General features: G+C 37.0%; 3 protein-coding genes and 1 non-coding gene across 8 annotated transcripts; 2 read left to right on the top strand and 2 right to left on the bottom strand.

Moving 5' to 3' along the window:
- Nucleotides 1-737: 737 nt before the first annotated feature.
- Nucleotides 738-811, bottom strand: trnai-aau (transfer RNA isoleucine (anticodon AAU)). Its single transcript has one exon. It is a non-coding gene; the product is annotated as a tRNA-Ile (tRNA).
- A 457-nt stretch (nt 812-1,268) lies between these two features.
- scpp1 (secretory calcium-binding phosphoprotein 1) lies at nt 1,269-5,776 on the bottom strand. Of its 2 annotated transcripts, none has more exons than XM_032562223.1 (9): nt 5,539-5,776; nt 5,098-5,152; nt 4,830-4,874; nt 3,591-3,644; nt 3,378-3,404; nt 3,211-3,252; nt 2,392-2,433; nt 2,250-2,309; nt 1,269-2,159 (listed from the first exon to the last, which is right to left on the bottom strand). In XM_032562223.1, exons 2-9 carry the CDS (start codon nt 5,149-5,151, stop codon nt 1,644-1,646), a joined length of 840 nt encoding a protein of 279 aa, XP_032418114.1. In that variant the 5' UTR covers nt 5,152; nt 5,539-5,776; the 3' UTR covers nt 1,269-1,643. The 2 variants fall into 2 exon arrangements, with proteins under 2 accessions (XP_032418114.1, XP_032418113.1); XM_032562222.1 differs by having other exon boundaries at nt 1,269-2,162; nt 5,539-5,771.
- A 3,377-nt stretch (nt 5,777-9,153) lies between these two features.
- On the top strand, nt 9,154-15,935 carry sparcl1 (SPARC-like 1). Of its 2 annotated transcripts, none has more exons than XM_032562010.1 (11): nt 9,154-9,376; nt 10,198-10,253; nt 10,346-10,411; nt 10,723-11,718; nt 12,248-12,356; nt 13,298-13,419; nt 13,490-13,610; nt 13,692-13,828; nt 14,178-14,326; nt 14,957-15,105; nt 15,329-15,935. In XM_032562010.1, the coding sequence occupies exons 1-11, from the start codon at nt 9,169-9,171 to the stop codon at nt 15,355-15,357; spliced, it is 2,142 nt and encodes a 713-aa protein (XP_032417901.1). In that variant the 5' UTR covers nt 9,154-9,168; the 3' UTR covers nt 15,358-15,935. The 2 variants fall into 2 exon arrangements, with proteins under 2 accessions (XP_032417901.1, XP_032417900.1); XM_032562009.1 differs by having other exon boundaries at nt 9,251-9,380.
- A 3,825-nt stretch (nt 15,936-19,760) lies between these two features.
- Nucleotides 19,761-21,242, top strand: scpp9 (secretory calcium-binding phosphoprotein 9). 3 transcript variants are annotated; one of them, XM_032562140.1, is made up of 9 exons: nt 19,761-19,890; nt 19,978-19,992; nt 20,082-20,204; nt 20,279-20,350; nt 20,434-20,499; nt 20,587-20,664; nt 20,713-20,796; nt 20,881-20,931; nt 21,026-21,242. In XM_032562140.1, the coding sequence occupies exons 1-9, from the start codon at nt 19,843-19,845 to the stop codon at nt 21,083-21,085; spliced, it is 597 nt and encodes a 198-aa protein (XP_032418031.1). In that variant the 5' UTR covers nt 19,761-19,842; the 3' UTR covers nt 21,086-21,242. The 3 variants fall into 3 exon arrangements, with proteins under 3 accessions (XP_032418031.1, XP_032418030.1, XP_032418029.1); XM_032562139.1 differs by having other exon boundaries at nt 20,587-20,676; XM_032562138.1 differs by having other exon boundaries at nt 20,587-20,796.
- Nucleotides 21,243-22,120: the final 878 nt, after the last annotated feature.

The following is a 22,120-nucleotide window of genomic DNA, read 5'->3' as shown; positions in this document are numbered from 1 at the left end:
AGTATTTGTATTACTTCAGATGTGCTGTGCTTTAAAAATTACATTTATAGTTGTCAGATAATAATAGAACTTTTAAGAGGTGCTTTATTAATATTCAGAATGTATGCAAATGCATACAAATTCATTACAATTTGGCCTTACATCACTTCTTTACTTTGCAACCATCACAAAAATTGAGTGATTTCCAGTTTCACAATACTTATTTACCAAGTTTAATCAAATAAGATAATTTAGCCTTAACTGCAAGTAATGATCACACACTGGAGCTTTATTATCCTTACTATTATGACAACTAATGATTCTATCTTTCTCTATGTGCTTAATTTTGTTTTGGGGGTGCTGTATATCGAAGTGCGTTTTTAACCCCAGACAACTACTCGATTGGAGAGTGAACAGAACCTTGCTAAAAAATATGACTGAATTAAGAAGTAAAAATAATACCATCCTTAAACTTGCATTTACATACATGATTCTTGCAATATTATTCTAAACCTAGGACCTACTGTAGTTGAACAAGACAGATACATACATTGTACATTCTCGTTCAAAAGGGAAACAGAATAAACATGCCGTTGTCGCCCTCTAGTGGTAACATTTCCAAACAGCAATTTCAGGGGAAAAATGGTACAGACCGTAGCCAAAAGTTTCTGAAGTTAATGCGACCATTGCGTCACTCTGTTTAAATTCAAATTAAATAAATGAGAAAACGCATTTTAAAAGGAGGGAAAAGTTAGAGATGGCCCGTACGGGGATCGAACCCGCGACCTTGGCGTTATTAGCACCACGCTCTAACCAACTGAGCTAACCGGCCATGTTGTGGTGTAGTCAAATATATGTTTAAATAGCTGAATGTTGTGGTAAATAGACATTTTTAGGTTGTAACAGACGTGGGGCTGGGCTGAAGGTTCACCTTACAGCAGGACTACAGCCCTAAAACATTCTTGAAACTAACTTCACTGCGGTGGAGCTAAGTGCAAATGGATGTCACACTTTTCAGATTGTCTTTAAGACAAATACAAATGATATACCTGTATCTCATTTCATTTTGCTTCAAAATTATCCATTGATATGTGTTGCCTAGTGACGTATATTTTGATTCAGATAAATTAAAGTTTGTAGTAAAAAATTTCAAGGGATTTCAAAACTTTTGCAATGAACTCCATATTTATCTTTTTATGCTGCCACATGAAAGCTTCATCACAAAGCTTAGCACACATTTTTCCTCTTAGCAACCATTGTTTTGCGCGTAATTAAGGGAAAACAGTACAGTATGTTCCTAAAGAATTTATTAGACAAAAACATTGTAGCATATTTACTGAATTTCTTGACTGATGGACAAAAAAAGATCTCTATTTCAATAAATGCAAGATCCTGCGTACTGATACATTGTCTCTGTGTAATAGTGCAGGTCTAATTGCCAGCACAACAGTCCTGAATACAATGGTTATATTAATTTTATTTCTCACATGTTATCAAAGCAAAATATATGTGTAGGCTATATTACCACAGTAATTTTTTACACTTAGTGAATCAGCGGCAGGTCGCATTATGGCAGAATCAATGTTCAGAGTTGAACACTCGTTAGTCTTTTAACTGGTCATTAAGTAAAACTCTGATATGACAAACATAGAGGTTGCATTTTATCATCTCCTGAGACTCAGTTCCCTGTCATCCTCGTCTGGCACCAGCAGATGCTCACTCGGTGAATGAGCATCATCTCCTATACTCTGCAGAAAGTACTCCTCACTTTCACAGCTCTGCGTACTATTCACACAGTTTTTGGCCCTGACTTGTTCCAGTTCGGCGCTGTCACTGGCATTACTGTCTTCTGTGCTCTTGCTGGCAGTGCTGCTATCGTTGCTGTCGCTTGTCTCCTGGCTCTCCTGGCTTTCACTGCTGCTGCTGTCAGTGCTGTCGCTTGAAGCAGCTGAAACATCGCTGCTGTCACTGGCGTCTGCGCTGTCGCTGGTGGCGTCGCTGCCGTCGGTGGACTTTTCCAACAGAGGTTGCTTGGTGCGGATCTGAACTTTCTTGGTGTGAGTTGGCTGTTTACCGCTCAGCTCATTGTTCAGGAGTCCTGGGTGACCTGTGACCTCTGTGCTCGTGTTGTCTTCTCCACTTCCTTCTTTGATGACACTTGGAAACACTCTCACCCAACTCTGCTGCAGGGTTTAAAGGAAGCCCAGGTTTACATCGGTGCAATTATGGTTTAGTTTAAAATCAAGAACGTAAAATATGTTTTCTACAACCTTTCGAACATTCTCCTCACTGCCCATGCTGTTGTCTTTGGTTTCAGCCATGGAGTCCATCTGAGCAGAGATTATGAAATGTATGAGTAATTGACAGCTATGGAGAAGATTTAGTGGGCGACTATTTTTCTTTTTCCCTTACCCCATCACTCTCATCCGACTGACTGTCGCTCTCCTCTGACGTCTGTTTTTGAAGACAGTTTTAGGTAGTCAGCACAATGTTTTATAGTAATGCAGCAAAACTAACATTATATTTGTGTTTAATTTAGGCAAAGGTTGTGTTTCTATGAGTCACAGTGTCTTGCAAAAGTAATCCTTGAACTTCTTTATATTTTGTTACATTCAAAACTTCAATTTATATTTTTTGGCTTTGATGTGATAGATTAACACAAAGTAGGACATAATTATCAAATGGAAGAAAAATTATTTAAGGAGTTTAATATCTTTGAAAACATTGCTATTCTTCTCTTTTGTCCCCTAGACTTTCATGCTCCTAAATAAAATTTTGTGCAACCAAACTGCCTTTATTATGCACTTAAACAGTAAATGGCGCAGACCAGTGAGTAACTTACTCTCAGAGCTGTTTTGTGGAGGTTGTGGGTGTTGGTTAGCAGACATTAGAAAGCAAACCATATTATGCATGACAAGGAGTACACCAATAAATGAGGAATAAAGTTATGGAGAAGTTTAAAGTTGGGTGGTTCAATAGAAACACATACAATCAAGCCCTGCTTTTTATCTGTCTATCACATCATGTCAAAAGAAGAAAGAAAAAAACCCTGAAAAAAATGTATGTTGTTTGAAATCTTTTGCGAGATTCTTTATATAGTTTCATTTGTTGTTTCTCTGGCTCATTTACCAAGATTTGAGGTTTGCACTTTTCTTTTAACTCTGAATGTATGAAACATAAACAACATTGAGGAAATTGATGACAGTGAATATGAATGATTGACCAACACACCTTGTCCTCTGAAGTGGATTCTACTGATTCAGATTCTGAACTCTGTTTACAAAGAGACACATTTATAGCACATCATTTCAAAATGTTTTAGAGTTATGTGGCATCAATTATGCAAAATACACTTTCTTCATGGATCAAGCTCATTTCTGGAATTCAAAATATCTCACCTGGTTGGAGGTGTTTTCCTCAGAGCTCTGTATCCCAAAGAGTAAAAACAGACAACCACATTTAACTAAAAATGGAGAATGTTTTTTGTGAACTTAAAAAAAATAATATATATATATATATATATATATATATATATATATATATATATATATATATATATATATATATATATATATATATATATATATATATATATATATATATATATTTACCTGAAGCTCTGATGTGTTATTTTCAGAAGACTCTAAATCTGACAAACTTTCAGTCTGGAAAAGAAAAAAAAAGAAACCTATATGAGCACACACCCCAGTAGTTTTAATTAGATTTAATTACACATCATGACTGTAATATCAACAACCAAAACATTCATTAAAAACCTCCTTCTTGACAAGCTCAGGCTCAGGCAGAGCTATTGCTGCATAAATGTCTGGAGACAGATATGCATCCTTGCAAACAATATAATGTCAGTAGTGGGAATTGTCTTGAGGTCTGTACCACACCTATTGTTAGCCTTCCTGCTGACTCTGTCGAAGAAGCATTTTTATGCCCATTAAGATAAGTTGTTCACAGCACTGTTAACACACAATTCTGATTAAATGTGTGCATGAAAATGTATTCCTGCTTCAGGACACTTTTTCAGGCATTAAGTGTTTTTTTCTGGGACAGTTCTTGTGGAAAGTGGAAAAAGTACTTTTAGTATCACCCTGAACATTGTAGGTGGAGCTTAATGACGGGAGGGTGCTGAGTATTTCATATTCAAGGTCTAATTTTGCAGCGTTATATTTTCAGTCATCCCAAACTCATTTACCTTCATTTGAATTATTGGATACTCAAGATGTCAAATATTTCTGGACTTTATGTAAGCTACATATATTTACAAGGGAAACATTTTTAATTACTACCCAATCTTGCATATTTTTATCTTAGGTTTTTGTAAATAGAAGTGCAAAATTCACGTCATTATTTTCTAAATAATAATGTGATATAAAGGATGTTTGGAAAACATCCTTTATATCACACACACTCTGAATCAGCGCAACTCAGTTAAAACCTGAGTTTAATATTGGAGTATAATCTGCTTATACAGTTTTCTGCTGCTTTTATGTGCTGCCTCTCTTGATGCAGAGAGCGATTCTGATCATTCTCCTCAGCTCACTGACGGAGCATGAACAAAGGGTTTTAGCCTTTTTAGCAAAGAGTAACTGGTATTACTGCTGCTTTTCTTGCATTTAATAAGCTAAAGATAAAGTTTGATTATTTTTTATATCAGGAGTCACTTTGCCCCTAAGCATAGTTGCTCCTAAATAGCAACAGTGCAAGCAGATACTTAGGAGGGATGATTCCAACTGCATTAACATTTACATTTAGTAGTAAAAACAGTCAAGCATCTCTGGGGAGGTTGAGGGTTCAGGGTAATTAAATTCAGGGAGAAGGGTGGAAATATTACTTACAGAGTTTGATTCAGACTCAGTTGATACCAAAATGTTGTGTAAAATCTGTAAAAAACAAAACAAAGAGGGACATCATCATACACTCAGGTATTCAGAAGGTTCCTGTTTTTTCATTGAGTAGATATCTCAGAATATCTCTTCTCTTATTTCAGTTTTCTTGACACAATATATTTTTTAAAAACTAAAAGCAAAACATTAAGTAAATGTTGTCAGAAATGTTGGCCTGTTTCAAGAGTTTTGATTTTTTTTAAATGAGTTTTATACTTACTGGGTTAGCAAAAGCTGCTCCAATAAGGCAAAATGTTATAATGATAAGCTTCATTCTGCAACAGAAGAACACAAATGTTAGTAATAAGTTAGTGTTTATCCCTGCAACCAATTCCCACCAGTTCATTACGGAAGCCATTCCTGCATGCGAAAAAGATAGGTTCAGTTCCAATCCATTACATTTTAATTTACTGGCAAGCCTTAACATAGTAAATAAGAAATAATAAACTAACATCTTGAATCTGCAAATCTAAATGTGAGCTCAGCAGCATTGACTTTAAAACATGTTTGAGACAGAACCAAGTCTGACCAACAAACAAATGCACAGATATCAGAAATGACCAGAAATAAATTATTTCTACTATTTAAAAAGAAAGCTGAATATTAAAGCACAAAGTCAAAAATAATGCCAGTAAATTGAAGATCAATTAAATTTTTATACCTCAGATTCAGTCTGTGTAGGAGATTTCAGCAGCAATCCAGGTATAGTAAAGACAACGGCACTAAGTAAAATCCAATGCCTGTTCTGAGCTTCGTACCAAAGTTGGTAGTTGATGCACGATGTATGGAAATGCTACAACACCCCAAAACACCGCCGTATATATGATTCCTTAATTGGGCTCATTGCATCACTTCCTTCCGGGTCTCTCTCTCTCTCTGTGTGTGTAGCAGACACACAAAGGTGTATTTGTTCCAGAAAGTGAGCTGAAAACAAACTCAGACTGGCATGATGATGATGATGATGATTGCAGGGCCAAAGAAACACACATTCACTCTCATAAATTTCCTCCGCCCCCTCTCATGTCTAAAGAGAAATGTAATTTAGTCTACCAAACCATAGGTTTGTGGTCTGCAGGAAAAACAAACTCACCCACTGAGAGAAAAAGAGGGACAAGCAGCTCAGTGCAGCAAATGCTTGTTTCCGGTGAATTTTCCAACTGAAGCTTTGATTGTTTTGGCATAATAAATCACAAGGCAGAGGTAAAGTGTGGGCTACAAGTAGCTACCTGAATAATTCACAGGAAAAGCAACATTTTTGTGTTTTCTTTATTGATTGTATCAGTGAACAAAATTGTGAGGAGGATTAAAGCCTTGCAAAAGTCAGGCACTTTTCTTAGGACTAATATATCTAGCCAGTACACAGGGCAAGGTATGTACTATTAAATATGACTAATTTTTAAAAATAATGCATCTACAGTACAAAGTCCCAATGGAAGCCCTTCTATTTTTTTCTCCCCCAGGCTCATAATTACTTCCAGGATGTCCTTATATGGCTAGACCAAAAATAAGTGAACAAAATCCCATGTTTAACCCCACACTGGATTTCTTTTGAGAGGATGAAACCTGCAATTAGCCTGGATGTTCACCAGTCTGGAGAAAACCACTAAAACCACAGGGCAGGAGTGGGGTGGAGATTGATTGATGCATGTTGTGGCACACAGACCGTCAGCAATGTCTGTTCACTCCAAGGTGACAGAGTTTTAATATTGTGCCATCGTATTCAACCGCACACCTACTGCAGTGAGTGCAGATAATAAGCCTATATGGGCTTTATTACTAGAACTCTGTGTTTAATTTGATCTTGTTTGAAAAACAGGAACCTTCTCTTATGTGCATATATGTATGAGGGATTTCCATCTTTGTGCTGTAACTAATGGAAGAGATGAAAATTTGTATTCATTCTCTCAATATCGTGTTCTGATACTCTTAAACTGCTTTGTGTAAATATCCCTTTAAAAGAACAAAATGCATTATCATTTAACGTTTTAGCAAATCAAAACGGATATTGAGTGTGTAAATTATGTCAGATCTATTATGCATTTTGAAAATTATCCTGTGTCGATAAAGCCTACTTGTGGAGCAATTTGCGACGTACTGAGCAAAGTTTTAATAGAAAAGATTTTATTTCTAAAGTTTTGGAGCGCCACAAGGTTCAGTGTTTGGATACATTTTTTTATGTTGCTATATTTAGTGTTCTAGTGCGGTGTGGAAATGTTTGGAAAATATAGAATTTAAGTTTTCTTTGAGTAAAATTTATACCACATTCCATTCATCCATTTCCGATTTGCGGATAATGAGTCTAGCAAAGAATTGTTTGCCTCAATTTCATCCTTCAATCCCAGAAAATCCCCAAAGAGAGTTGTTTTGGGAGAGCCCTAATCAGATACCTGAGCTACCTAACCTGACTCCTCACCCTTCATCTCTAAGGGTGAGTGTAGCCCTTATGGAAGAAGCTTATTCCTTGCCTCATTCTCTAGAAGGTGTATTCATCCATCTCTCCATTTCAGATTTAAAGACTGGCCAGTATAGGAATGTCTGCTATACATTCCTTGTGAAATTGTGTAAATATAATTTAAAACGGCAAAATTAAGATTTAATTGAAAATAAAAATTAAAAATGTGTTGTAACCCTTTTGTGTGCTGAAATGTCACCAGTAGGCAAGAAACCATAGCTGGCTGCAGTGACCTCTTTGTCAAATTCATTTTGTTATGGATTCATAACAAATGGTGTCTGATGCTGGGAGAAAACTTAGAAAACACAAAGGGTGTTCACTAATATTAGAGACATTTTTATGTAAAAATACAATCAGTGACAGAAGTAATTGCCTTAGCAAGTAAAAATACACTGGATAAATTGTTTCCTAAAACTTAGACTTGTTTGTGTTAAAATCCCTACAGTAATTGATGTTATGCAGTTGCTTTGAACAGAGGCATAAATCTGAAGGTAGAGCATGATGAGAGGTCAAAACAAAAGGTTCTGTACTTGAATTTTTTCCATGAAACATAGGCCAAATTGGTTTACTGAGGAAAATAGCCAAGCCATTTTTAACTAGGACACTCAGCTGAATCAAAAACAGTTTTGATGATATGCAAATAAGGAGGAGCTGTAAAGAAGCGCATAACACACTTAAAAATATTACAATGAGAAACTGCAGTAACAAAAATAGACAAAGATTAACCATACAAAAATGAGCATAGAATAAGTTTATTATACTCTATACTTAGTTTTCTTCAAAGCAGTATACAGGCTAGACAAATCAGATACGCATAAAAAATTTGTAAGAATACCATTTTTATCAATCATTTAATCTTCTACCTATTTTCACCATGTAAGTCTCCTGTATCGTCTGTTAAACCCAGTCAGTGGGACGGCTGCACGTTCTTTTATCCCCGACAGTGTTTTCCTGCTCTGGCTGTAATGACCCAGCATTAGATGAAGGTGTTAAATTGTTACTGTTTGCGTAAAGCAGCTTTTTCTAAACCACACACATTGCTTTTACAAACTCACTTGGCCATCTGAGGCATATTCTCTAAACAAATGCACAAAACAATAGTTGTACCTGCAGGTTCTGCTCTGGGAGTGGTTTTAAAGATTATTTCCATCCTGTTTTCCGTCATCTGTCAATGCTGCTTAATATTCTTCAGGAGTACAGTCTTGGTATGCAGTGACATCTAGTGGCCAACATTTGCAGTGTTCGACTAAATTCTGTCAAAAAAATCCAGACCAGATGAACTTTACCTTGCTTCCACATTTTACAGTCACAAACGTCCATGTATTTTATTATTTTTGTAACAAACCAACATAAAATAGTGCTAATATAACACTGATCTTTTTCCCATTCTTCTTTGTAAACCACCTTGAGCTCACTGAGGATTGAATGGACAGTCTGCATGAACATGGCTATAATCTTCCACTTAGCCTTACAAGAACAAGTGGGAATAAGAAATGGATGAATGGATGGATGGATGGATGGATGGATGGATGGATGGATGGACGGATGGATGGGTATTGAGTACTTTGCACCACTAGTCATAAAATTAGCATAAATATATTGATGTTTGCGGTTTTAATGTAACAAAATATAAAAACTTCATGCAGCAGGAACACTGAAAGATGAAACAACATACATACACTTTATTCCAAGATGAGATATTGGCAATTACATTACTTAATGTACCTATGTGCTACAGGTGAAATGAAAACATACATAAACTGTTTTTAAACTTCTTGTGCCTTGGAGAAAATAATGTTCATTTTTTAGGCAGTTGACCAAGCTTAGGTTCAGTTTCGGATGCCCCCATGTTACCTTTGTGTGCAACCCAAAGACCCTCCCAAAGCAGTGGCATCCCGGACCTTAAAAAAAAACAACTCCTGTGTTCATTTCAGCTTGAGCAGGACAGTGAGTGCAGCATTGCATACAAAAGGACAGCTTCACGGGTTCAACATCAGCAAGTTCTGGTGTTTTTTCAGGACTCTCAATTTCCTTGTTCCAGCAAAAGGCAGGTAAAATCTATTTGCAAGTATTTGTGATTCTTTTCTTCAAAGCAGTCTAAAGGTGAGTAAAAAAGAAGGTATTAAAAAACATTAAGTGAAACTGCTGAATGATGTTTTCAGTGCCTCTTGCCTTGTTAAAATGTTACCTCATTTAAGAAAGGTTGGTGGACTTTGCTATTCCACTGAAAGTCACATCTTGTGGTAATGCTTTTGTGCATGACAGCACAGCTGATGCACAATTAACATTGTAATTTACTAATATACTGTTGATAGTAAAATAAAAAGTTACATATATGGAGTAATGCACAAATTTCACACAAATTACAATGACACATTTTATATTGAATAGTTTCAAACAAGATCATGCTCATTTTGAAATAATGTGAGGTGTATTTTTGTTTACTAGGTGATATAAGTAGAGTTTTCATACATTTAATGCATTTTCACACACATACCCCTGTTGCTTTTCCATGTGTCAGCCTTATTTCACTCAGCCACAAAGCTTTAATTCCACTGGACAGATCCACTGATGTCTGTATTGTTTCCGTCCTGGCACTCACTTTGTTGATTTAGTCAACGTTTTCCAGTCTGGTAGCTTCTGCTGTTTACTTTACCCATGAATGTGACTTTTGAGAGTGAGGCCTATCTACTAGGCCAGTAGCTGTGACAACAGTGGAGTACCAAGTTGCTGGCTGCATACATATGCAGCATTCTGTTTTAATCTGGAAAAACAAAATACAAGTTGAAGTCTTGTAGAAAGTCAGCTTTGCTGTGAATTTCAATTTGTTTCTTTGACTAAAAGTTTCCACTCTTTGTGATGTTTCAGATATGAGGGTCTCCTTGATATTCATTTTCTTTCTAGGTGCAACGTTTGCTCCATCTGTGAGTAGCAAAGTATTACATCCCTTTCTTTATCAAGTGACACGTTTTAAAAAAATATGGGGATGAATTATCAATATTCCTGTTATGATTAGGTGACATGTAAATCTCATGGAAAACAAGATGGAATGCAGGAGACGTCACACTCGGCCACAGAAAAGGTAAACTCTCGTACAAAACACAACAGGTTTGAGCAAAAATCCATCAGATATTTTAACACTGCAATGTTCTTGGTAAATGTTCAACTGGATTGTATTCAGGATTATCAGGGTAAAAGAGCTGAATATAAATGCATGCCATAGATGAGATTTTTAATAGTTTGGTACTACTTTGTTTTGGTTAATATAATTTTATCCCACTAAAATATACAAGTTAGTGGTTGTAACATCATAAATTGTGAACAATTGAAAACAACACAAATATGTTTGCAAAGCACTGTAAATTGGATGTTTTCTTCTCTCTCCTGGTTAAGGATGTTATCACGATGGAGGGCAACAGGCCACAGATCTCTTCCACTTTGGCCAACATTGAGACTAGCAGTCAGGAACCGGAAGATGAGGAAGTGAGCTCTGCATATGATACTAATACCAACAAAGAGGGAGAAGAAGTGGAAGAAAAAATTGAGAAACGCACAGCAGTGCTTTTGAGTGAAGAAGAACTGGTAGGTCTTTTGACGAAGGAAGCAGAAGAAGATGAAGAAGCAGAAGAAATAGAAGATGAGGTAACAATGATGGACGAAAAGAAAGCTAACAACAGTTCAGAAGCAGTGAAAATGTTAAAATATGAGGCAAAAAAGAAAGAAGATAGTGAAGAAAAAGAGGCCAAAGCAAAAGATAAGGCTGAAAAACCTGCATTCAAGCTAACTGAAAGAAGTGGTCCGGTGGGCTTACTGGAGGAAACAGAGAGCAGCACAGAATCAGAACTTCCAGTGAACCTTGATTATGCTACTGACAATGGAATATTAATACCTACTCAGGTGGAATCAGAAGATCTCAACCCTTCAACTGAAAACCAAGAGTCTCCATCAAAAAAGGATCTTCAATATACTAAGAAAGAGGTGGGTGAGAAAGAACTTCTCATGCAAGACATGCCATCCCCTGAAGCAGGAGACAGGGAAGAAATGACTGATCAGAGCAAGGATTCATCGACCAAATCAAAAGAAAAACACACCAGTAAGGAAAAACCAGAGGCAACCATGGACCATCAAGAATTTCAAAGCAGCGTTGGGCTTATTTCTGGTCTACGACGGTCTGAAAAGGAAGAAGGGAAGGATGAGAGTGACAGTGGAGCTTTCTCTAAGAGAAAGACAAGGAAACAGAAGAAAAACAAGAGACCCAGGAAGCACTCTCCACAAAGGAATGAAACACATCCTATACAAGACCAGGGCCAACTGAACAGTGAGGAGTCTGAGGGCAGCAGCACTGAGAACGTAGTTCACAAAGTTAAGAGGAAATGGAACGGAAAATGGGTAAAAGTATTTGTAAATTTGCTGTCCTTAAGGTGGCTAACCAATGTTTTCTATTCAGTAAGGCACAAGAAAAAAAATTTGGGATAAATGCTTGAGAGACACTGGGTTTTATCACTCTTATTTTGACCATTCAGATAGCAAATTTCAGTTAAAAAATAGCCTACTATATAAAGGTACAGCAAAGAGTATCCTATGGCATAATCAAGGAAACAAGCAGATCTAACACAGGTCTATGTAGAACTGCCAGAGGTGTAAGTTATAAAAAAGCTAATTCAACTAAAACTGTGGTTAGGAACATAATACAGCTGTACACACAAAGTGAATAGAACCCCCTTTCTGATCCAGTCAGTAGTGAGGATTCATGAGGAAATTGGATAGCATTACCATATCAAGGTTTAAAAGATAAAGAATGAATCTGCCCATTATATTGTCATCAAAAGTGACTTGTCAGTGCTGTGCTATTTCACAACATGATGCTATTGTAGATAGCATTATGATTACTTTTTTATTTACGTATCATTTTCTCTAGGGTCCCTTAGTGGGGGTGAATCCAGTGCAGATCAGAGGGTCAGTGGATTTGTATCCTCGGTCCAGGTCCTTTTCGAGTGGGGACATACATCTTTCACGAACTCCACCAGGTTTGTGTTTAATGCTTGATTATTTTTCATAAAAAAAGAAAAAAATTATAATATTCATTTGATGTTAATCACAACTAAGTTGTAAGAAGTACAACTTAGAAGTAAGAAATAGCATTTCCCATCAAGCAAATTTATATGGTATACTACATACGGATTTGGCTCAGACCAGATGTGTGTTAAATGAGCCTTGTGCTCTTTATAGGCTTCTCAGATCAGACCAACTTATAATTTAAATTAGTGTAATTTGAAATATCTTCAATTAAATTATAAGAATTACCATTGTTTTTATTCAGCTATATTTTTGACACCTGGTGAATGTGCTTATTGTAAATGTAAATCCATACTTCTAACTTTAAAGACAAAAATCCAAGAGGATAATGTATAACCTAAAAAGTGCTTTTATAAATTTTAAAACAAAGGCAAAAGTCTTAAGAAACGGCTAATTGTAAGTGGTTGACACTATAAATTTGATAGATAAACTTAGTTGAGTTACTTTTAAATGGAAACTTTAAAAACCAAAATATATAATGATGGAAGATAAAATGAACAGTGTTTATCCTGGGGACTAAAATGTCTTCCATGGTCTCTGACCAGCAGTGTTCACCACCCAGTGACTAATGCCTTATCCCAACAGTCTCACAGGGAATCTGCTGACTGGACCACTTTGGTCCAACTTCCACATGAATAGTGCCTGCATGGCTTCATAGTCACTGCCAAAACAAAGTTCTGCAGGATTAATATGGAGCTCCATAGCTTAAGGAGTGAATCAGACAGATGGGTATGAAATTAATGACTGTACCAGCTCTAATGATAGAGGAATGTAGGTGATGCAGCCAGTAACTGCTCACTGGTTTCCACAAGAAGAACCATCCATAAAATAAGCCATTTTGTTGTAATTCTGATGTATGGTTAACAAATGGAGTTTTTGCATTTTCTTCTAGATCCATGTGACAATTTTCGGTGCAAGCGAGGAAAGACATGTAAACTGGATGCGGATAGTAAACCTGGATGTGTGTGTCAAGACCCATTAGAGTGCCCAAGCAGCATGCATACATTTGAACATGTAAGTATGTGCAAAATACTACTGATTCAACTGGAGAGTCTCATCATTAAAGGTCTTTATGTCTGTTCAGGTTTGTGGGACAGATAACAAAACATATGATACGTCGTGTGAGCTTTTTGCTACTAAGTGTAACTTGGAGGGCACAAAGAGAGGCTACAAGCTTCATCTGGACTACACTGGCCCATGCAAATGTGAGAACTAGGCAGGTCTCTGTTGAAGAAAACTTTTGGGGGAAACCTTTGAACTGTTTGTTGTGTGTCCTCCTCTCTCAGTAATTCCTCAGTGTGTGAAGAATGAACTGGTCCAGTTTCCTCTGCGAATGAGAGATTGGCTAAAAAACGTGCTTCTGCAGCTCTATGAGCATGACTCCATTTCCCCGGGCTTCCTCACCCCAAAACAGCGTTTTAGAGTAAGACACACAACTTTTCTGTAATGGAAGCTTGTTCTTCTCTTTTTGAGTTTGAATGTATCTTTTTTTTCATTTTAGACCAGCATTTTCTTAGTAAAAAACATTATTTACCACCACACTTTGACATTTCTTGCCCATACTAGGATAGTGCAGGTATTAACAATGTTAACAGACCATAGCAAGACCTTGAAAAATTCATAAAAACCTTCACCTGATTCAGACTTATGTTGCTTTTATTGACCTTGTAACTGACTTTTTTTTATTTTCTATACATTTTTTTTATGAGAAACATCAGCTGTAGATTTGTTGTTTGTTTGAAATGTATTTGTTTTTTGTTTCATTTTTGAAGGTGAAGAAAATTTTTGAAAACGAGAGACGTCTTCACGCTGGCAATCACTCTGTTGAGCTCCTTGCGCAGGACTTTGAAAAGAACTACAACATGTACATATATCCGGTTCACTGGCAGTTTGCTCAGCTGGACCAGCATCCTTCTGACAGGTACATTTTCACCATCCATGCTTCACTCACAGCTAATTGGGACAAATGTTTCCAAAAGCGAAATGAAAGTTTGGGTTTAGAAATAAAGAAAAATACTCTGTAGTATTTGCTTCTTTGGTCTAAATTAAACAAAGAAATATTTGTCTTTATTTCAAATTGAATTAATTAAGTAATCCCGACATAGTGTATGCTAGGAATCCATTTTGTTAAATAATTCACAATAAAAGATGATCAGTTTAATCAAAATTACTACCAATCTTGGTATTACATTTAAAACAAAAGCTGGATTTTATTGTTTATGAACAAAGCTGCTTCTTCATATGTTCTCAATATTCTTTCGCTCAAAAATAATTTGCCTTTGACATTTTAAATTGGTGAATGCATCTCTTTTTGTGTTCTTTTAACAAATTGTTTGTATTTCCCTACAACTATGTAAAATCCTGCTATTGTATAATTTCTAATTGGTAAGATGTACACTTTTGAGAGCCACTGTTCCTGTGTATTTCACAAAAGAAAAGAACACGTTTATGTTATTAATGTTTTTTGTTGCATTAACAACAAAAACATGTGATTACTTAAACTATATCTGATCAGCGTGATGAAAATCCACCCGCTGCTCATCCTGTGCAGGTCCCTGTCCCACTCAGAGCTGGCCCCACTCAGGGTTCCCCTGGTGCCGATGGAGCACTGCACCTCTGTCTTCTTCCAGGAGTGTGATGCTGACAAGGACAAACAAGTTACCCTGAAAGAGTGGACCTCCTGCTTTGGCATCAAAGATGGTGAGAGCATTACCACTTATGAAACTATATCATTTACTGTGAGCTTGAATATTATTAATTATTTTTTTTTTACCTATGATTATGGTCTAATCACAGGTAGGGTGAAGATTTTACCAAATGTTAATATATGTTTATCCTGTCTCCAGCTAATTGTCAATACATGAACATATGTCAATATATATCAGTCCGGCTCACTGTTCTCTGTAAACCTATTTCTCCACAGAGGATGTGGACGTCAACCTGCTTTTCTGAGTTTCACCTCTGCTCTCACCTCCCACTGAGAATTTTGGAAACTTTTAAAGACATTTTCCACACAAGGAATAGCAGAGTGTTGGTAATCATTGTTGTTACCCTGCATTAGGGTGAAGGTGGTCAATTAATTATTTTTAGGGAATTTGTAGCTTAGAGCAATACATTTATTTCCGAGAATGTTATATTTGATTTTAGCTAGTGTTGTCCAAATACTGTTTTCTAATGCATTCCACACGGGGGTAAAGTTTATGCATTAACAGAGAAGAGATTGTACACTTTGTGATGCTGAGATTAAAATAATATATGTAGAGTGAATTAGAGTAGAATTAATCATTAAAATTACTTAAAGTTAGTGTAATTTCAAACCCTTATGTAATGATACTACTGTAAATGTGTATCTGTGTCACGTAACATGTTAGTAAATGTCTTGCGATTTTATGTTTTTTGAGTAAAAGCTTAATTGGTTACAAAAAAAAAAAAAACATCTCAAAAAGATCACAGACTATTTCTCTGCATCCTGTCATTACTGAAAAGCTGTTATTTTCTCTGATGTCCTGAAATAAAGTTGTTTTCACACTTGGGTGGGTCCCAGTTGGTAGGCACCAGTGTATGCTTTTATAATTGAAAGCTTTCTTTTCAAATTTAATGCTCAGACTTGCATGCTGTATTTACACCACTATCTCAACAAAATGCTGCAGTCAGTTTTTTATCTTATCTAGAGAAGACTGAACAGACTTTTAGTAACAAAAAATGCACTGAACTTCCTCATTTGAAGTAACAATTATTACTTGCTACTTTTTTCCATCAGACCTCATGACTGCATGTAAAATCAGAATTTGCTTTTGAAAGTTCTAATTTCAGGATTAGTTTTACTACACTATAGTTTTTACTCTTAATTAATATTATAATGAAGCACAGATATGTTAACTTGTGTAAAATCTCAACCCACTGTGAGTAACTTCACTGAATGAAGAACAAACATACTTTAACATAAAATTAATGAAACATGCAATTTATGTTAAAGTGACACTTTTTGTTTTTACTCAAGCTTTGTTGTTTTAATGTTGATTTCTATCTGCTGAGGCTGATGAGCCATTTGAGCGTAGTGAATATGCATTGCTACTGGAAGTATTTTACCCTTTCATAAAAGGTACACATTACCTGCAATAGGTGTTAGTATCAGACGTTAATGAAAATAAAATATGAAGAAGTGTTTCTTCCACTTAAAATGTGTCATTTTGTAAATATGTTATTTGTTTCTATTACTTTTTTTTATTTTAGTCTTTAAAATACCAGAACATGCACATAACTTTAAATTTTGTACATCTGTTTATATCATTGTTAAATATTGAATGATCAAAACAGATGAGCAGTTTCTAAGAACTTAATTAGTCTTTTTGGTCTTACATGCCTACTCTTTACTCTTACTAGAGTGCAATTTTTGGCTACTTTGCCCATCTCTGATAGGTTGTTAAGAAGGAATCCTGTTTCTGGCAATATACTTGAACATTTTTTCAGTTTTCTGTTCGACTGCATGACACTAATGTGTGTCTTCAACAACAATAGGTTTGAAACTGCAAGTCACTCATCCGTGGTTTTGGCTGCCAGTTAATCCTAAATAATGGTTCTCTGTAAAGCAACAAACCCAAAGAAGAAACCTTAGTCATGGTGATAGCAGTGTGTTGTTGTTTTCAGATAAATTATTGGATTCTGATTGGTTGTTTCTGCTTCACCTCTGAATCTGTGCCTCTCTATATAAGCCGAACAGGACTCAGCTGAGTACCTGCTCGACCGTCTTCTGTGGCTGACATTAAACATGTTCTGCATGCTGTGGGTTATTTTTCCCACTCTGGCCATTGTGGTGCAGGGTGGTGTGTCCTCCGGGAGCGCTGAGGCGCTTCTCAAAAACAATGGAGGGGGTGCTGCAGCCGCTGGGAATGTTGCCAATCCTGGGGTTCAAAATGGAGTTCCGCTGGCTGGTGAGGCCATCATGGCACGCTTAGTCCAAATCGGTGGGTCACTTTTTATCCAGCCAGTTGGAAATCCCGGTCAACCACCATTGCAGCAGCTTATTCCCATTTCAGCTCTCCAGCAGGGTGGGACTTTTCTTGTGGGACAGGGCGGCGGAGCAAATGGGAATCTGCAGATCGCTCAACAAGCTGGAGGTATGCCAGTGATGCTGTTTCCTGTGGCACCCCAGAATAACGCCGGAACGGACCCTCAGCCTCCCATGCAGATTCCTGGCCAAGTGCAGCTGTTCTCAGTGGCTGGGCCCAGCAACCAGCAGCAGCAGCAACTGGGCGTTGCTGCTGGCGGCGGTGGTGCGCAGGCGAGAGGAAGACTGAGGTTTCTGCGTTCGGTGGCAGCTCGTCTCAGGGGGACGCAGCCTCCTATAACGAAAGCTGACGTCGATGAAGAGGAGGAAGAATGCTCCGGGATGGACACAGAGGAGAAACAGCAGTAATGAGACCATGCTGTTCTCATGATTTATTCAATCTTTATACAACACAGATCTGTTGCATTAACAGCATTCAGAGATTTGCCTCATAAAATAATTGTTATTGTAACAAATGGTCAATAAAATGATTAAAAACTGAAGTTCTCTGACTTTGCCGACTGTTTTATTTATATTTCATCTGGCTCTAAAAGTATATCCATGTAAATAAAACTTTAAAGAACATACACCACCATTATGATGCAAACAGCCAAAGATTGCCGTTATTTATTTGTCAGAGTTGAGTAAATATAGACACAAACTCCTATTTCCAGTATATTCCCAGGCTGAAACCTGCTCATTTGGCTTGCATGAAAACATGCCACAACATTCACATCATTGCTCAGCGCAGAAACTTTGTGTTGTTAATTAAAGACCAGACGGGTTGAACACAACCAATCCAATCTCCTACATGAGAGAAATGATCATATTCAAGTTGGGAAATACCATTTTTCACAATGTAAAAATCCAAGCAAGAAAATATTCCTCACCGGGAACACGACCGCAGTGTGTGATTAAATGTCCAGACCAGACTCCCCACATGGTGTTTATGTGTGTTACTGTGGGCTGCGCAGTCAGCAGCAAAGACACCATTCCCAGACAGCCTCCGTGTGAGAAAAAAAAAGCACTGGCTATGCACAGGAAATGCATCAATGTCTATAAGCATGTTGAGATGAACAGCAGATGTAAAGTTTCATACGGTCTGATCCTGGTGACATGAATGTGAAGCTGTTGGCAAGATTGGCATTTAAATAATGAATTCATCTCAAAGCTTATAATGGAGAAATTAAATTGCATGCATCTTTTTCATCTTAAGTGAATATGAATTAGGTAATTACAAACAAAATCCCCAATCTTAGATTTTATTTGATATTTTAAATACATTGTTTCTTAATATTTTTCTAATGAAAACCCTGAAATGCATGGCATTTCTTCTTGCCAGAGAAAGGCCAGGCCATTTTGTCAGTAGATTCTCCCACCTGACTTTTGGATCTCTGCAACTGCTCCAGAGTGACCACGAGCCTTCGCAGTTGTGCAATCCTCCTTCCATTTTTTTTGTTGATGGGTTGAGTAATTAATTCTCGCTCAAATTTTCAATGCTTGGGATCTAGTTTTTTTAACCCAACTCACCTTTAATCTTATCATCGACTTCTCCCTGAAGTGTCTGCTGTGTCTCTTGATCTTCATGATGTTTTTGTTCTCTAAAATGATCTAACAAACTCCTCAGGCCAACACAGAACAGCTACAGTAAGACTGAGATTAAATTACACACAGGTGGAGTCTAGCTGATTTATGAAGGTATTTAGTTTCTCCTGGTTTTATTTACTGGTATTAAATTAAACGGGTATGAAAACAAATTGGTCTCCCAGCACCTTCCCCCAAACAAAAAACATTTTTTTCTATTTCTCAATTTTGCATTACCTCTAAAGTCACAAAAAGTACACTGAAGTTTGTGGTCACAGCATGACAAAAATAAAAAGGTTCAAGAGATATAAATGATTTGGCAATCCACTGTAAGTAGACATTTAAATTAGTTTTTCATGGTTAGATACAAAACAATTATGATGTCATATGTTTTTCTTCAATAACCACAATCCACAACATTTAATTAAGGGGATCTTACTGGTTTGTAAGTCAGTGGCTTCCACCAACCTCTAAAGCTCCATGTGAGACACCAAAATCCTCTGTCATCTCTCTGTGGTCGTTCACCTGCTTGGAGAACAATTGTTACCAAGGTAAAATCTTAAAAAAAAAATAGTAACTTGTGACTTTTACCCTTCCTTAAAGCTTTTCATAATGAAGATGTCATTTCACAGCTTCCCATGACACGCAGGTGACAGATACAAAGTACAAAAACACCAGTTTTCTTCTCTCTAATTGGTTCATAATAATCTTTGGGACACATAAAAAGGTGTTCTCACAGCAGAAAGATATAGTTGTCCTCCAATATTTGGAGCAAGAGTGTTTTTTGCAGATTTCAAGGTGCTAAAATGAAGCTTTTTCTCTTCGCTGTGTTTGTGGCAGCAGTCACCTCCAGTGTAAGTGTAGTTTGTCTGCATCTTTCTGTTTAGTTTGGGTGACTTTCTGTTGCACAGTCATGTAATATCTTGTCTCATTCTCTGCAGGTCAGCGGGGGCAAGGTGAGAAACAATCATGAATGTAGGCATAATTTGTGACTTATCAGGAGGCCGAAGACAACTGGAAAAAAATAATCTAATGTTTTCTGCAGACCGCGAGACTGTTGGCAGCCATGAATGCTGGGATGCTTAATGGGATGATGGGAGGAGGTTTGAACCCCCCTCTGATGGCTGGTGGTGGAGTTGGTTTAATTGGGCAGCCCCAGTTAGCTCAGGTTAGTCCACAGGCTCATCTCTTGTTACTCTAATATGAAGATATGTGACAAATTGAACATCTTTCTTCTCACAGATTGTTCCTGGACTCCCTGCCTTTGCTCTTCGAGCTCCAGTTCCTAACATGTTCCCTGCAGCAGTCAATCCGGTTAGCAGTCGCAACAATGACACAAAACTTCCCCTTTGCGGTTTCAGACTTTTAAAGCTCATATTTTTGTCTGTCTTGTTCAGTACCAGTTCCCAGTGATGGGTATTCCTCAAATGGCCCAAATGAATCCTCCTCAGCAACTTCAAATGGTAATCATTCACTTCTCTCTGAAGATCAGATATTATTATTTTAGGATTAAATTCCTAGAATTGTGAAGACTTTCTGTTTTGTTTTAGGGAATGGCTGGTGGTGTCATGCAGCAGCCGCCTGCCTATCAGGCTCCTTTTCAGGCTCCTTTTCAGGCTCCTTTCCAGGCTCCTTTCCAGGCTCCTTTCCAGGCTCCTTTTCAGGCTCCTTTTCAGGCTCCTTTTCAAGCTCCTGCTCAGCCTCCTGCTCAGCCTCCTGCTCAGCCTCTGGTTCAGCCTGATCCACTCCGAAGATTCAGGGTAAGAAGTGGAGAATGTGCATAAGTAGAACTCAGAGTGTCTGTGAGATGTACGTATTTCATGGGTTTAAATGTTTCTCTGCAGCGTCAGACTGTGAAATCTGAAAATGCAGGAAAGTCTTCCGTGGACACACAGGTATAACATTGAATTTCATCTGATTTTTCTTGAGTTGTGAGCCCATTCATGCACGTTTATTAAGTTTTCCATTGTTTCCTACATATGCCTACAGATTCCACGTCCCACTGAGTCCACAACAGTTTCTCCTTGTAACAATAAGGATGCTAATTAAGTTCATGTTGGTAATATGTCAAAATCCTACACCATGGCACAAAGAGGCGTCTCATGTTGTCTTACTCTATGTACTGTATCTTCATGATTTGAATCAAAAACAAAATCAATCAGTTTTTGTACCTTTGTTTCCAATAAAGAAATTATGTTGAAATCAGCAAGCAGTTCATCACTTGGCTTCATTTATGAGTTATTAGTTGTTGGTCATTGCTGCCATCTAAAGGGCAAAATCATTTTAATGTAAATAAAACAAAACTCAAAGAACTTATCATTCTGAAATAGCTACAAGATTTATAAAAGGGTATAATATCAGGACATGACAATGAAGAGTAGAATTGTATTGATAACCAATTAAAATACTTCTATGTTGTGCTTACATACATTTTCAAGAGTGTTTGTTTGGCATGTGGCCAATGGGATGCAAAAGTATTCACATCCCTTTTCACATTGGGTCATGTACACAAACTTCAAAACATTTTGTTGGTATGTGCCTGACCAACATAACAGTAAATTAAAAAGAATCACATGAATCTGGAGTATTTGGTGTCCATCCTCCATAACTGCTGGACTTATTATTTAATTACACACAAATTTATTTATTGATATTGATTAGGTGACATGAAGGCAGCTGGTTGGATTTTATTTAGGCTTACTGAAGTAAAGGGAATAGAAAAAGTATGCTATACGTCTCATATTTATTTGTAAAAAAAAAAAAAAAGGAACATTCATTCTTTTTTCTTCTATTTTGCAATTTGATGTTACTTACATGAAATTCCAATAAAATAAATTGAGTATTAACTGTATTGTGACAAAATGTAAAAGACACGGAGTTAGAATACGTTTGCAAGGCAATAAAGGTTGTCAGTGACAATTTGCAAGCTTACAAGCTACATTATTCCTTCAAACATAAACATGTTTCTTCAGAAATGCTACACTGGGTTTGGACCACTGAGAGTTGGTCCAAACCCAGTTTTTACAGTGTTTGTTCAAGGCCGCCTCTGTGTTTGCTTTATGCTGCGTCATATTAATCAAGTTC

Source organism: Xiphophorus hellerii, chromosome 5 (assembly GCF_003331165.1).
Source record: "Xiphophorus hellerii strain 12219 chromosome 5, Xiphophorus_hellerii-4.1, whole genome shotgun sequence".
NCBI lineage: Eukaryota > Metazoa > Chordata > Actinopteri > Cyprinodontiformes > Poeciliidae > Xiphophorus > Xiphophorus hellerii.
The sequence above is the reverse complement of the archived record's forward strand: the minus strand, read 5'-3'. Positions and strand labels throughout refer to the sequence as shown.